This window comes from Staurois parvus, unplaced genomic scaffold, assembly GCF_062004578.1.
Source record: "Staurois parvus isolate SC_StPar_1 unplaced genomic scaffold, SC_StPar_1.0 ptg000013l, whole genome shotgun sequence".
Lineage (NCBI taxonomy): Eukaryota > Metazoa > Chordata > Amphibia > Anura > Ranidae > Staurois > Staurois parvus.
In genome coordinates this window covers 14,952,924-14,966,208 of record NW_028317809.1, presented here as the reverse complement: position 1 = coordinate 14,966,208, position 13,285 = coordinate 14,952,924, and the positions used below count along the sequence as shown (strand labels likewise).

At 52.5% G+C, this 13,285-nt stretch overlaps 1 protein-coding gene across 2 annotated transcripts in view; it reads right to left on the bottom strand.

The window, feature by feature from the left end:
- SHROOM3 (shroom family member 3) overlaps nt 1-13,285 on the bottom strand; it is a 264,050-nt gene that overhangs the window by 23,538 nt on the left and 227,227 nt on the right. For both annotated transcript variants that reach the window (XM_089676000.1, XM_089675993.1), the window contains exon 7: nt 1,796-2,305. In XM_089676000.1, the coding sequence (XP_089532126.1) occupies nt 1,796-2,305 (510 nt within the window). The remainder of the gene's footprint in view (nt 1-1,795; nt 2,306-13,285) is intronic.

The window sequence follows — 13,285 nt, the reverse complement described above, 5'->3', positions numbered from 1 at the left end:
AATGTCATTCAAAGTGTGATAGCACTGAAAGCTGAAAATTGGCCTGGACAGGAAAGGGGTAAAAGTGTCCGGACTGGAAGTGGTTAAGGATTGGCACCTTTGGGGAGCAGGGGGGGACTGGGTACCCAAAAATGACAGGTACCCGCTCCCACTTCCGCTGCGATCGCCTAGGCGATTAGAAGCGAAAGTTGTCCTCCTACCCTCCCTCCCCGTAGTCTTGTGGGACATGTGACAGGTCCCAGAAGGCAACGGGGCCATTCAGGAAGTGCAGCGCCACTCACGCATGTGCAGTGGGCACCCGGCTGTAAAGCTGCCAGCTATGACAGCTGGGTGCCCACACTGAAGATGTCGGCGCCTGGAATACAGGACGGCTGGTGAAACGAGCTGTGACGGGGACAGGTGAGTGGCTGTTTTTTAAAATTCAGCAGCTACAGTTTTTGTAGCTGCTTTTAGTTTTTACAGAGTGAGTGGAACTCCGCTTTAAGTATCCCTGTGAGATAATGTGGTTTTAAATAGAGGTTTAGAGTTTAGGCGTATGTATGCTGAATGTTTAGACAGATTTTAATGTCATGTAAAGAGAAACTAAAGAAATTGACCTTCCCATTGCAGAACATTTTTGCAGACCTGACCTTAATATTGAAGATCACTGAGCTGATCAGGGACTTTAAGACATAAAGGGAGAGGAAAGAATCACAATATACATGTAAACAGGAATTCAACACACTACACAACGGCTTTTATAGGAAAATATGTTTCATATGCCACTATGACTTAGGCCTCTCATTCATACAGGCACTGAGGCCTATGGTCCATGAATGATACAATCAATGTGAGAGCCATGTGTCAATCTCTCTATGCACAGAACCCACTAAGCCCTAAAATAGAATTTTATTTTTATTCATACAATAATGTATCTTGGCAAACATTTTTACATCATGCATACTGTTAAAAAAAAATCATAAACCTGCAGGTGGATGCAAGGGATAAAACAATCTGGAAGGGGTATTCAAATTGAGTATTCCATGAAGAGAAACATTCCCTTACTTATGTCCAAAAACTGGTCATACTAATGAGTGCCTCCCACACCAGACAATTTTTCAATTTTACCCTGCATCCCCTGATAATATAAAGCACATCAAAAAGTAAGCATCCCAGCCCCAACCAAATACAACATGTTTCACCCATAATAGGGCTTCGTCAGGAGTGAAAACACTAAAGCCCAGATATACTGCATCAGGACAGAGGAAGTGCAAGTGAATCAGAGAAAGAGCTTACTCCTGTGATAGTGGAGGTGAACAGTTACAGCTAGGTGTCTCTTAACAACATCCTAGGAGTTTTCCATTCAGGCTTCATGAGATACATAAAATGTCTACACCTATAACAAGGGCATTATTCCACTTTAGTCAAAGCTGCATATTTTGTTTTTATCTACAGACACCCCTTATCTGCATAGGCAGTTTTTGGGTAAAGGTGAACTATGCCTTTACAGTGGAACACCATTCTAATACTTAAATAAAAGTACACACCACACTTTTCACATATTTATTTGTAATATTGAAAACCATTTATCATTTTCCCTCCACTTCACAGTCATGTGCCAATTTGTGTTGGTCTATCTAAAATCCCAATAAAATACATTTACGTTTTTGGTTGTATCATGACAAAATGTGGAAAATTTCAAGGGGTATGAATACTTTTTCAAGGAAGTGCTTTACTTACAAAAGAGAAATAAAATGAAAATGTTCAAATCTGTAGAAAGAGCTAAGTATAACTATATCTTGAAAAAAACACTTACTTTCCATTGTGTGCTGATGACAAATCATCTGACTTCATTATGTCTTTGATCTGGCTTTTGCTCCTCTCTCTTAAAGCACTGGGGCTTCTCATAAACAGCTCCCCCATTAAATCCATAGTTGTTTTCATCTTACACTCTGGGTCCAAAATGTCCGCCAGGGATTTGTCCTCTACTACAATTTCCTTGGCCAACTCCTGAGACTTGACATCCTCAGGAGACATTATACTTGTGTTGATGTGCTTGTAGGTGGGCTTATATTCTGGGACAGTGTTTTCTGAAGGGTTAAGTGCTACATTGGTGGTTTCGTCATCCTGAGCTGGAGGGAGGTTTTGAGAGCTGTGACCTGTTCTCACTGAACTTGCTGTGGACTGAGGTATCTCTGATGAAGAAGAGGCACTGGCCTGAGGAAGTTCACTCTCTCTTATAAGTGCAATAGCAGTTGGCAAGTTCAAGACACTCTTTTCTGTTGTTGTCTCTATTTTTTCTGTGCCCTCCACAGTTTTGGGATATCTGTCATTAGAAGAGAAGGAAACAAAAACAAAGTTATGAGATGCTGTGAAAATAAAGCATGATTTTCTGAATTCGTTTGAAGAATGAAGTTCCTCATTACACTGTATGTCAGGCCAAACACAAGCAAAAAAAGTAAACATATTTAGTACATCTCACCAACTCATTTCTACGGGTATTTTTATTCCTTTAAAAACACAGCAAGTATAGAAGATTACCTCTCAGAAATTCAGTGAGCGCCTAACTTCCTGTTTGGGCTGACAACCCAGTGACTTTTCTACACAGATATTCAAACCAGCATTATCAGCCCTGTCTGTGGGACTCCAGAACTTCACCTATACCCCACCCCTCACTCACTAACGTCACATTAAGGCTCCATGTACACGGGACACTTCTGAATGATGGAAACTGACTGCTGGAAAACGTAGGTTAAAAAACGTCTGTTTAGCCACTTTTGCATACCGCGTTTATGTGTGTTCGTGTTTAGAAGAGTTTTTTAAAGATAACCTCAGGAGACCTTCCCAAATGCTCAGAATGCACTGTAAAAAATTAACTATTTCACAGTAAAAAATTAAGTATTTCAGACATTTTGAGAGGAAAACAGAGAGCAGAAGCAGAGAGAGTAGCATTTGTTGAGATTAGCTGTCTTTTTTTTTTGTGGTGTTTGGATGTGTTCCAGCTCATTTCTGTGCAGAAATGATTGCAGCAGTGTCTAATATATTTTCTTTCATGTAAAACTTCAAAGTATGGTGTACTTGGTCCATTTGAGTACCGGGAAAACGCTTTGCATGAATTGTTCATGATGAAAGATGCTCTGGACAGTATCTGGAAATGGAAGAGTTAAAAAAAGTTTCCAAGCGCAAACGCTTATAAATGCAGTTAGCCGCGTTTACACGAGTTTACAAGCGTTTGGCGTTTGAGACACTGATAAAATCTACTCCTGAAAGCAATTTTGGTGTGTTAAAAAAAAACGACTGTAAACTCAACTGCCTGTAAATGACTGTAAATGACATAGTGTACATGGACACATAGGAAGACATTAGGGAGAGTTCAGGGGCTGCTGGAAAAAATGCAGAAAAGCTCCTAAGCAGGAGTTTATCAGCTGCAGTGTACATGGAGCCCAAAAAAAAACAAGAAAGATGAGGTAAAATTCTTCTCCTTGAGGAAAATACTGAAAATGCAATGAAAACTGTAGTTAAAGCACAGAAGTGTGCAAGGACTCAAAGGTATCATGAAAACATTGGAAAAGGTTAAAGCACAAACATGTCTTAATAATTGAAACTTCATTTTAAAAAATACCTAGTTTTGCTGACCTACAGAGTTATATTTTGATGTGCAGCTGATGACCTTTTTTATACTAATTTTGATATGCAGCATGGAGTACAGAGGAAAAATCTGTGCCATATTCACAACTTTATCACCATTGTCATAGAATAACCCCCCCAAAAAAAATGTGGTGCCGTTGTTGCAGCAAGATCTGTCCCCCGTGAAGATCTGCCCCCCTTCACACAACTGAGCATGTGCAAGTTTCAAGCATAAGCAGACGATCGGCGATCTCACTCTGTTACACTGTTAACCCCTTTTATGCTGGATTGCAAGTACACTAACCGCTGAATCACATCCCTCAGAACACTGCCGCTGACGATCCTACCGCAACATGTCGCCAAGCTGCGGGGGGTTGTGACATGGCGAGTACACTCACATGTGGGGGATCAGTGACATGGGGGGGCCATAACATGTTTTGGTGGTGCAGTTACACGTGGGGGCCAGTCACATGGGGGTGGGGATTTGCATCAAGTGAGGCAGATGTTCACGGGGGACTTAGGGGGGGTGTGTGTGTGTTTGCGTCAAGGGGGGGGGGGCAGATCTGCACGTGAGGTTGCTGCTTAGGGGGGGGAGAGGCTGCTTGCGTCAATGGGGGGCAGATCTTTACGGGGTACTTATCCTGGGGTGGGGGGGTAATGACAAAGGGGGGCAGATCTTCACGGGGCACCGATCTTGGGGGGGGGGGGTAATGACAAGAGGGGCAGATCTTCACGGGGTACTGATCTTGGGGGGGGGGGGTAATGACAAGAGGGGCAGATCTTCATGGGTACTGATCTTGGGGGGGTAATGACAAGGGGTGCAGATCTTCATGGGGGACTGATCTTGGGGGGGGGGGGAATGACAAGGGGGGCAGATCTTCACGGGGACTGATCTTGCTGGGGGATAATGACAAGGGGGGGTAGATCTTCACGAGCGACTGATCTTGGGGAGGGGAATGACAAGGGGGGCAGATCTTCACGGGGGACTGACCTTGGGGGGATAATGACAAGGGGTGCAGATCTTCATGGGGGACTGATCTTGGGGGGGGAATGAAAAGGGGGGCAGATCTTCACGGGGGACTGATCTTGCTGGGGGATAATGACAAGGGGAGGCAGATCTTCACGGGGGACTGATCTTGGGGGGGGGGGGGGATGACAAGGGGGGCAGATCTTCACGGGGGACTGATCTTGCTGGGGAGCAGATCTTCACGGGGGACTGATCTTGGGGGGGGGGATGACAAGGGGGGCAGATCTTCATGGGGGACGGAGCTTGCTGGGGGGTAATGACAAGGGGGGCAGATCTTCACGGGGGACTGATCTTGCTGGGTGGAAATGACAAGGGGGGCAGATCTTCACGGGGACTAATCTTGGGGGGGGGGGGTGAGAAGGGGGCCAGATCTTCACAGGGGACTGATCTTGCTGGGGGATAATGACAAGGGGGGCATAACTTCACAGGGGACTGATCTTCGGGGGGGTGAAGAGGGGGGCAGATCTTCACGGGGGACTGATCTTGCTGCTACAGGTGTGGTGAAGTGACATGGGGAGGACAGTGACATGGAGGGGGGGGGGGATGACAAGGGGGGAAGATCTTCACGGGGGACTGATCTTGCTGGGGGATAATGACAAGGGGGGCATATCTTCACGGGGGACTGATCTTACTGGGGGATAATGACAAGGAGAGCAGATCTTCACGGGGGACTGATCTTGCTGGGGGATAATGACAAGGGGGGGCAGATCTTCACGGGGGACTGATCTTGGGGAGGGGAATGACAAGGGGGGCAGATCTTCATGGGGGACTGATCTTGGGGGGGGGGGATGACAAGGGGGGCAGATCTTCACGGGGGACTGATCTTGCTGGGGAGCAGATCTTCACGGGGGACTGATCTTGGGGGGGGGATGACAAGGGGGGCAGATCTTCACGGGGGACTAATCTTGCTGGGGGATAATGACAAGGGGGGCATATCTTCACGGGGGACTGATCTTGCTGGGTGGAAATGACAAGGGGGGCAGATCTTCACGGGGGACTGATCTTGCTAGGGGGGAATGACAAGGGGGGCAGATCTTCACGGGTGAATGATCTTGCTAGGGGATAATGACAAGGGGGGCAGATCTTCACGGGGGACTGATCTTGCTGGGGAATAATGACAAGGGGGGCACATCTTCACAGGGGACTGATTTTGCTGGGGAATAATGGCAAGGGGGGCACATCTTCACGCAGGGACTGATCTTGGGGGGGGGGATGACAAGGGGGGCAGATCTTCACGGGGGACTGATCTTGGGGAAGGATGAGAAGGGGGGCAGATCTTCACGGGGGACTGATGTTGCTGGGGAATAATGACAAGGGGGGCACATCTTCACGGGGGACTGATCTTGGGGGGGAGGGGAATGACAAGGGGGGGCATATCTTCACGGGGGACTGATCTTGCTGGGTGGTAATGACAAGGGGGGCAGATCTTCACGGGGGACTGATCTTGCTGGGGGATAATGACAAGGGGGGCATATCTTACTGGGTGGTAATGACAAGGGGGGCAGATCTTCACGGGGGACTGATCTTGGGGGGTAATGACAAGGGGGGCAGATCTTCACGGGGGACTGATCTTGCTGGGAGGGAATGAGAAGGGGGGCATATCTTCACGGCGGACTGATCTTGCTGGGGGATACTGACAAGGGGGGGGCAGATCTTCACGGGGGACTGATCTTGGGGAGGGGAATGAGAAGGGGGGCAGATCTTAACGAGGGACTGATCTTGGGGAAGGATGAGAAGGGGGGCAGATCTTCACGGGGGACTGATCTTGCTAGGGGGAAATGACAAGAGGGGCAGATCTTCACGGGGGACTGATCTTGCTGGGGGATAATGAAAAGGGGGGCAGATCTTCACGGGGGACTGATCTTGCTGGGGGTAATGAGAAGGGGGGCAGATCTTCACAGGGGATTGATCTTGCTGGGGGATAATGACAAGGGGGGCACATCTTCACGGGGGACTGATCTTGGGGAGGGGAATGACAAGGGGGGCAGATCTTCACGGGGGACTGATCTTGCTAGGGGGGAATGACAAGTGGGGCAGATCTTCACGGGGGACTGATCTTGCTAGGGGGGAATGACAAAGGGGGCAGATCTTCACGGGGGACTGATCTTGCTAGGGGATAATGACAAGGGGGGCAGATCTTCACGGGGGAATGATCTTGCTAGGGGATAATGACAAGGGGGGCAGATCTTCACGGGGGACTGATCTTGCTGGGGAATAATGACAAGGGGGGCACATCTTCACGGGGGACTGATTTTGCTGGGGAATAATGGCAAGGGGGGCACATCTTCACTGGGGACTGATCTTGGGGGGGGGAATGACAAGGGGGGCAGATCTTCACGGGGGACTGATCTTGGGGAAGGATGAGAAGGGGGGCAGATCTTCACGGGGGACTGATCTTGCTGGGTGGTAATGACAAGGGGGGGAGATCTTCACGGGGGACTGATGTTGCTGGGGAATAATGACAAGGGGGGCACATCTTCACGGGGGACTGATCTTGGGGGGGGGGAATGACAAGGGGGGGCATATCTTCACGGGGGACTGATCTTGCTGGGTGGTAATGACAAGGGGGGCAGATCTTCACAAGGGACTGATCTTGGGGGGGGGGGGATGAGAAGGGGGCCAGATCTTCATGGGGGACTGATCTTGCTGGGTGGTAATGACAGGGGGGGCAGATCTTCACAGGGGGACTGATCGTGCTGGGAAATAATGACAAGGGGGGCAGATCTTCATGGGGGACTGATCTTGCTAGGGGATAATGACAAGGTGGGGCAGATCTTCACGGGGGACTGATCTTGGGGGGGATGACAAGGGGGCAGATCTTCACGGGGGACGGAGCTTGCTGGGGGGTAATGACAAGGGGTGCAGATCTTCACGGGGGACTGATCCTGCTGGGTGGTAATGACAAGGGGGCAGATCTTCACGGGGGACTGATTTTGCTGGGGAATAATGACAAGGGGGGCAGATGTTCACAGGGGACTGATCTCGGGAGGGGGGGGATGAGAAGGGGGGCAGATCTTCACAGGGGACTGATCTTGCTGCTACGGGGGGTTCTGTCAAGGGGGGCAGATCTTCACGGGGGACTGATCTTGCTGCTAAAAGTGTGGGAAGTGACATAGGGAGGACAGGGACATTGGGGGGGGGGGGGCATGACATGGGGAGTACAGTCACATGTGGGGGGATCAGTGACATGGGGGGACCATAACATGTGTTGGTGGGGCAGTTACATGTGGGGGCCAGTGACATGGGGGGGGGTAATGACATGGGGAGGACAGTGACATTGGGGGGGGCATTACATGGGGAGGACAGTGACATTGGGGGTGGGCATGACATTGGGAGGACAGTGACATTGGGGGGGGGGGCATTACATGGGGAAGACAGTGACATGAGAGGGGGAAGTTACATTGGGGGGGGGGGCATTACATGGGGAGGACAGTGACATTGGGGGGGGGAATGACATGGGGAGGACAGTGACATTGGGGGTGGGCATGACATTGGGAGGACAGTGACATTGGGGGGGGGCATTACATGGGGAAGACAGTGACATGAGAGGGGGAAGTTACTTGGGGGGGTGGGCATGACATTGGGAGGACAGTGACATTGGGGGGGGGAATGACATGGGGAAGACAGTGACATGAGAGGAGGACAGTGACATTAGGGTGGGCACTGAAATGGAAAGAGGACAGTGACATGGTGGTGCAGTTAGTGGTGTATTTTTGTTCTGTGCTGCCCTAGGTAAGACTAAAATCGGGCACCCCCGCAACTAAAGTTGTCCCACCAACTCATCTGCAAACCCCACCCCTTCCTCTTTAGGCTCCACCTCTTCTTATTAGAGCTCCACCCACTGACAATGATGGGGCACTATTCCTCCCGCTGACACCAATGATGGGGCACTATTCCTCCCACTGACACCAATGATGGGGCACTATTCCTCCCACTGATACCAATGATGGGACACTATTTCTCGAATTGACAACAATGATGGCAATGATGGGGCACTATTCCTCCCACTGACACCAATGATGGGGCACTATTCCTCCCACTGATACCAATGATGGGACACTATTCCTCCCATTGACACCAATGATGGTGCCCCATCATTATTGTCAGTGTGTGAGTAATAGTGCCCCATCATTATTGTCAGTGTGTGAGTAATAGTGCCCCATCATTGGTATCAGTGGGAGGAATAGTGCCCCATCATTGGTGTCAGTGGGAGGATAAGTGCCCCATCATTGGTATCAGTGGGAAGAATGGTGCCCCATCATTGGTGTCAGTGGGAGGAATGGTGCCCCATCATTGGTGTCAGTGGGAGGAATAGTGCCCCATCATTGGTGTCAGTCGGAGGAATAGTGCCCCATCATTGGTGTCAGTGGGAGGAATAGTGCCCCATCATTGGTGTCAGCGGGAGGAATAGTGCCCCATCATTGTTAGTGGGTGGAGCTCTAAAAAGAAGAGGTGGGGTCTGAAGAGGAAGGGGTGGAGTTTGCAGATGAGTTGGTGGGACAACTTTAGTTGCGGGGGTGCCCGATTTTAGTCTTACCTAGGGCAGCACAGAACAAAAATACACCACTAACTGCACCACCATGTCACTGTCCTCTTCCCATTTCAGTGCCCACCCTAATGTCACTGTCCTCCCCATGTCACTTCCCCCTCTCATGTCACTGTCCTCCCCATGTCATGCCCCCCCCAATGTCACTGTCCTCCCCATGTCACTTCCCCCTCTCATGTCACTGTCCTCCCCATGTCATGCCCCCCCCAATGTCACTGTCCTCCCCATGTCACTTCCCCCTCTCATGTCACTGTCCTCCCCAATGTCACTGTCCTCCCCATGTCATGCCCCCCCAATGTCACTGTCCTCCCCATGTCACTTCCCCCTCTCATGTCACTGTCCTCCCCATGTCAGGCCACCCCATCCTCAGCCCACATGTCAATGTGCTACCTTTGTCACACCCCCATCCTCCCCACACGTCACTGTCCTCCCCATGTCATTACCCCCCCATGTGACTGGCCCCCACATGTAACTGCCCCACCAACACATGTTATGGCCCCCCCGCATGTCACTGATCCCCCCACATGTGACTGTACTCCCCATGTCACAACCCACGGCACTGTCCTCCCCATGTCACTCCCCCCCCCATATCACTGGCCCCCACATGTAACTGCCCCACTAACACATGTTATGGCCCCCCTATGTCACTTCCCCGTCTCATGTCACTGTCCTCCCCATGTCAGGCCACCCCATCCTCACCCCACATGTCAATGTCCTACCCATGTCACACCCCCATCCTCCCCACACGTCATTGTCCTCCCCATGTCATTACCCCCCCCATGTGACTGGCCCCCACATGTAACTGCCCCACCAACACATGTTATGGCCCCCCCATGTCACTGATCCCCCGACATGTGACTGTACACCCCATGTCATGCCCCCCCTCCATGTCACTGTCCTCCCCATGTCCCCCACACCTGTAGCAGCAAGATCAGTCCCACGTGAAGATCTGCCCCCCTTGTCATCCCCCCCCAAGATCAGTCCCCCGTGAAGATCTGCCCCCCTTGTCATTATCCCCCAGCAAGATCAGTCCCCCATGAAGATCTGGCCCCCTTCTCATACCCCCCCCAAGATTAGTCCCCCGTGAAGATCTGCCCCCCTTGTCATTTCCACCCAGCAAGATCAGTCCCCCGTGAAGATATGCCCCCCTTGTCATTATCCCCCAGCAAGATCAGTCCCCCGTGAAGATCTGCCCCCCTTGTCATTACCACCCAGCAAGATCAGTCCCCCGTGAAGATCTGCCCCCCTTGTTATTACCCCCCAGCAAGCTCTGTCTCCGTGAAGATCTACCCCCTTGTCACCCCCCCCCAAGATCAGTCCCCCGTGAAGATCTGCTCCCCAGCAAGATCAGTCCACTGTGAAGATCTGCCCCCCTTGTCATTCCCCCCCCCCCAAGATCAGTCCCCCGTGAAGATCTGCCCCCCTTGTCATTCCCCTCCCCAAGATCAGTCCCCTGTGAAGATCTGCCCCCCCCTTGTCATTATCCCCCAGCAAGATCAGTCCGCCGTGAAGATCTGCCCCCCTTCTCACCCCCCCCAAGATCAGTCCCCCGTGAAGATCTGGCCCCCTTCTCATCCCCCCCCCCCAAGATCAGTCCCCCGTGAAGATCTGCCCCCCTTGTCATTACCACCCAGCAAGATCAGTCCCCTGCGAAAATATGCCCCCCTTGTCATTATCCCCCAGCAAGATCAGTCCCCCGTGAAGATCTGCCCCCCTTGTCATTCCCCTCCCCAAGATCAGTCCCCTGTGAAGATGTGCCCCCCTTGTCATTCCCCTCCCCAAGATCAGTCCCCCGTGAAGATGTGCCCCCCTTGTCATTATTCCCCAGCAAGATCAGTCCCCCGTGAAGATCTGCCCCCCTTGTCATTCCCCCCCAGCAAGATTCAGTCCCCCGTGAAGATCTGCCCCCCTTGTCATTCCCCTCCCCAAGATCAGTCCCCCATGAAGATCTGCCCCCCTTGTCATTCCCCTCCGCAAGATCAGTCCCCCGTGAAGATGTGCCCCCCTTGTCATTATTCCCCAGCAAGATCAGTCCCCCGTGAAGATCTGCCCCCCTTGTCATTACCACCCAGCAAGATCAGTCCCCCGTGAAGATCTGCCCCCCTTGTCATTACCCCCCAGCAAGCTCCGTCCCTCGTGAAGATCTGCCCCCCTTGTCATCCCCCCCTCCATGTCACTGTCCTCCCCATGTCACTTCCCCACACCTGTAGCAGCAAGATCAGTCCCCGTGAAGATCTGCCCCCCTCTTCACCCCCCCCAAGATCATTCCCCTGTGAAGATCTGCCCCCCTTGTCATTATCCCCCAGCAAGATTAGTCCCCCGTGAAGATCTGCCCCCCTTGTCATTACCCCCCAGCAAGCTCCGTCCCCCATGAAGATCTGCCCCCCTTGTCATCCCCCCAAGATCAGTCCCCCGTGAAGATCTGCTCCCCAGCAAGATCAGTCCCCCGTGAAGATCTGCCCCCCTTGTCATTCCCCCCCCCAAGATCAGTCCCCCGTGAAGATCTGCCCCCTTGTCATTCCCCTCCCCAAGATCAGTCCCCCGTGAAGATCTGCCCCCCCTTGTCATTATCCCCCAGCAAGATCAGTCCCCCGTGAAGATCTGCCCCCCTTGTCATTACCCCCCAGCAAGCTCCGTCCCCCATGAAGATCTGCCCCCCTTGTCATCCCCCCAAGATCAGTCCCCCGTGAAGATCTGCTCCCCAGCAAGATCAGTCCCCCGTGAAGATCTGCCCCCCTTGTCATTCCCCCCCCAAGATCAGTCCCCCGTGAAGATCTGCCCCCCTTGTCATTCCCCTCCCCAAGATCAGTCCCCCGTGAAGATCTGCCCCCCCTTGTCATTATCCCCCAGCAAGATCAGTCCCCCGTGAAGATCTGCCCCCCCTTGTCATTATCCCCCAGCAAGATCAGTCCGCCGTGAAGATCTGCCCCCCTTCTCACCCCCCCCAAGATCAGTCCCCCGTGAAGATCTGGCCCCCTTCTCATCCCCCCCCCCCAAGATCAGTCCCCCGTGAAGATCTGCCCCCCTTGTCATTACCACCCAGCAAGATCAGTCCCCTGCGAAAATATGCCCCCCTTGTCATTATCCCCCAGCAAGATCAGTCCCCCGTGAAGATCTGCCCCCCTTGTCATTCCCCTCCCCAAGATCAGTCCCCTGTGAAGATGTGCCCCCCTTGTCATTCCCCTCCCCAAGATCAGTCCCCCGTGAAGATGTGCCCCCCTTGTCATTATTCCCCAGCAAGATCAGTCCCCCGTGAAGATCTGCCCCCCTTGTCATTCCCCCCCAGCAAGATTCAGTCCCCCGTGAAGATCTGCCCCCCTTGTCATTCCCCTCCCCAAGATCAGTCCCCCATGAAGATCTGCCCCCCTTGTCATTCCCCTCCGCAAGATCAGTCCCCCGTGAAGATGTGCCCCCCTTGTCATTATTCCCCAGCAAGATCAGTCCCCCGTGAAGATCTGCCCCCCTTGTCATTACCACCCAGCAAGATCAGTCCCCCGTGAAGATCTGCCCCCCTTGTCATTACCCCCCAGCAAGCTCCGTCCCTCGTGAAGATCTGCCCCCCTTGTCATCCCCCCCTCCATGTCACTGTCCTCCCCATGTCACTTCCCCACACCTGTAGCAGCAAGATCAGTCCCCGTGAAGATCTGCCCCCCTCTTCACCCCCCCCAAGATCAGTCCCCCGTGAAGATCTGCCCCCCTTGTCATTATCCCCCAGCAAGATTAGTCCCCCGTGAAGATCTGCCCCCCTTGTCATTACCCCCCAGCAAGCTCCGTCCCCCATGAAGATCTGCCCCCCTTGTCATCCCCCCAAGATCAGTCCCCCGTGAAGATCTGCTCCCCAGCAAGATCAGTCCCCCGTGAAGATCTGCCCCCCTTGTCATTCCCCCCCCAAGATCAGTCCCCCGTGAAGATCTGCCCCCCTTGTCATTCCCCTCCCCAAGATCAGTCCCCCGTGAAGATCTGCCCCCCCTTGTCATTATCCCCCAGCAAGATCAGTCCCCCGTGAAGATCTGCCCCCCTTGTCATTACCCCCCAGCAAGCTCCGTCCCCCATGAAGATCTGCCCCCCTTGTCATCCCCCCAAGATCAGTCCCCCGTGAAGATCTG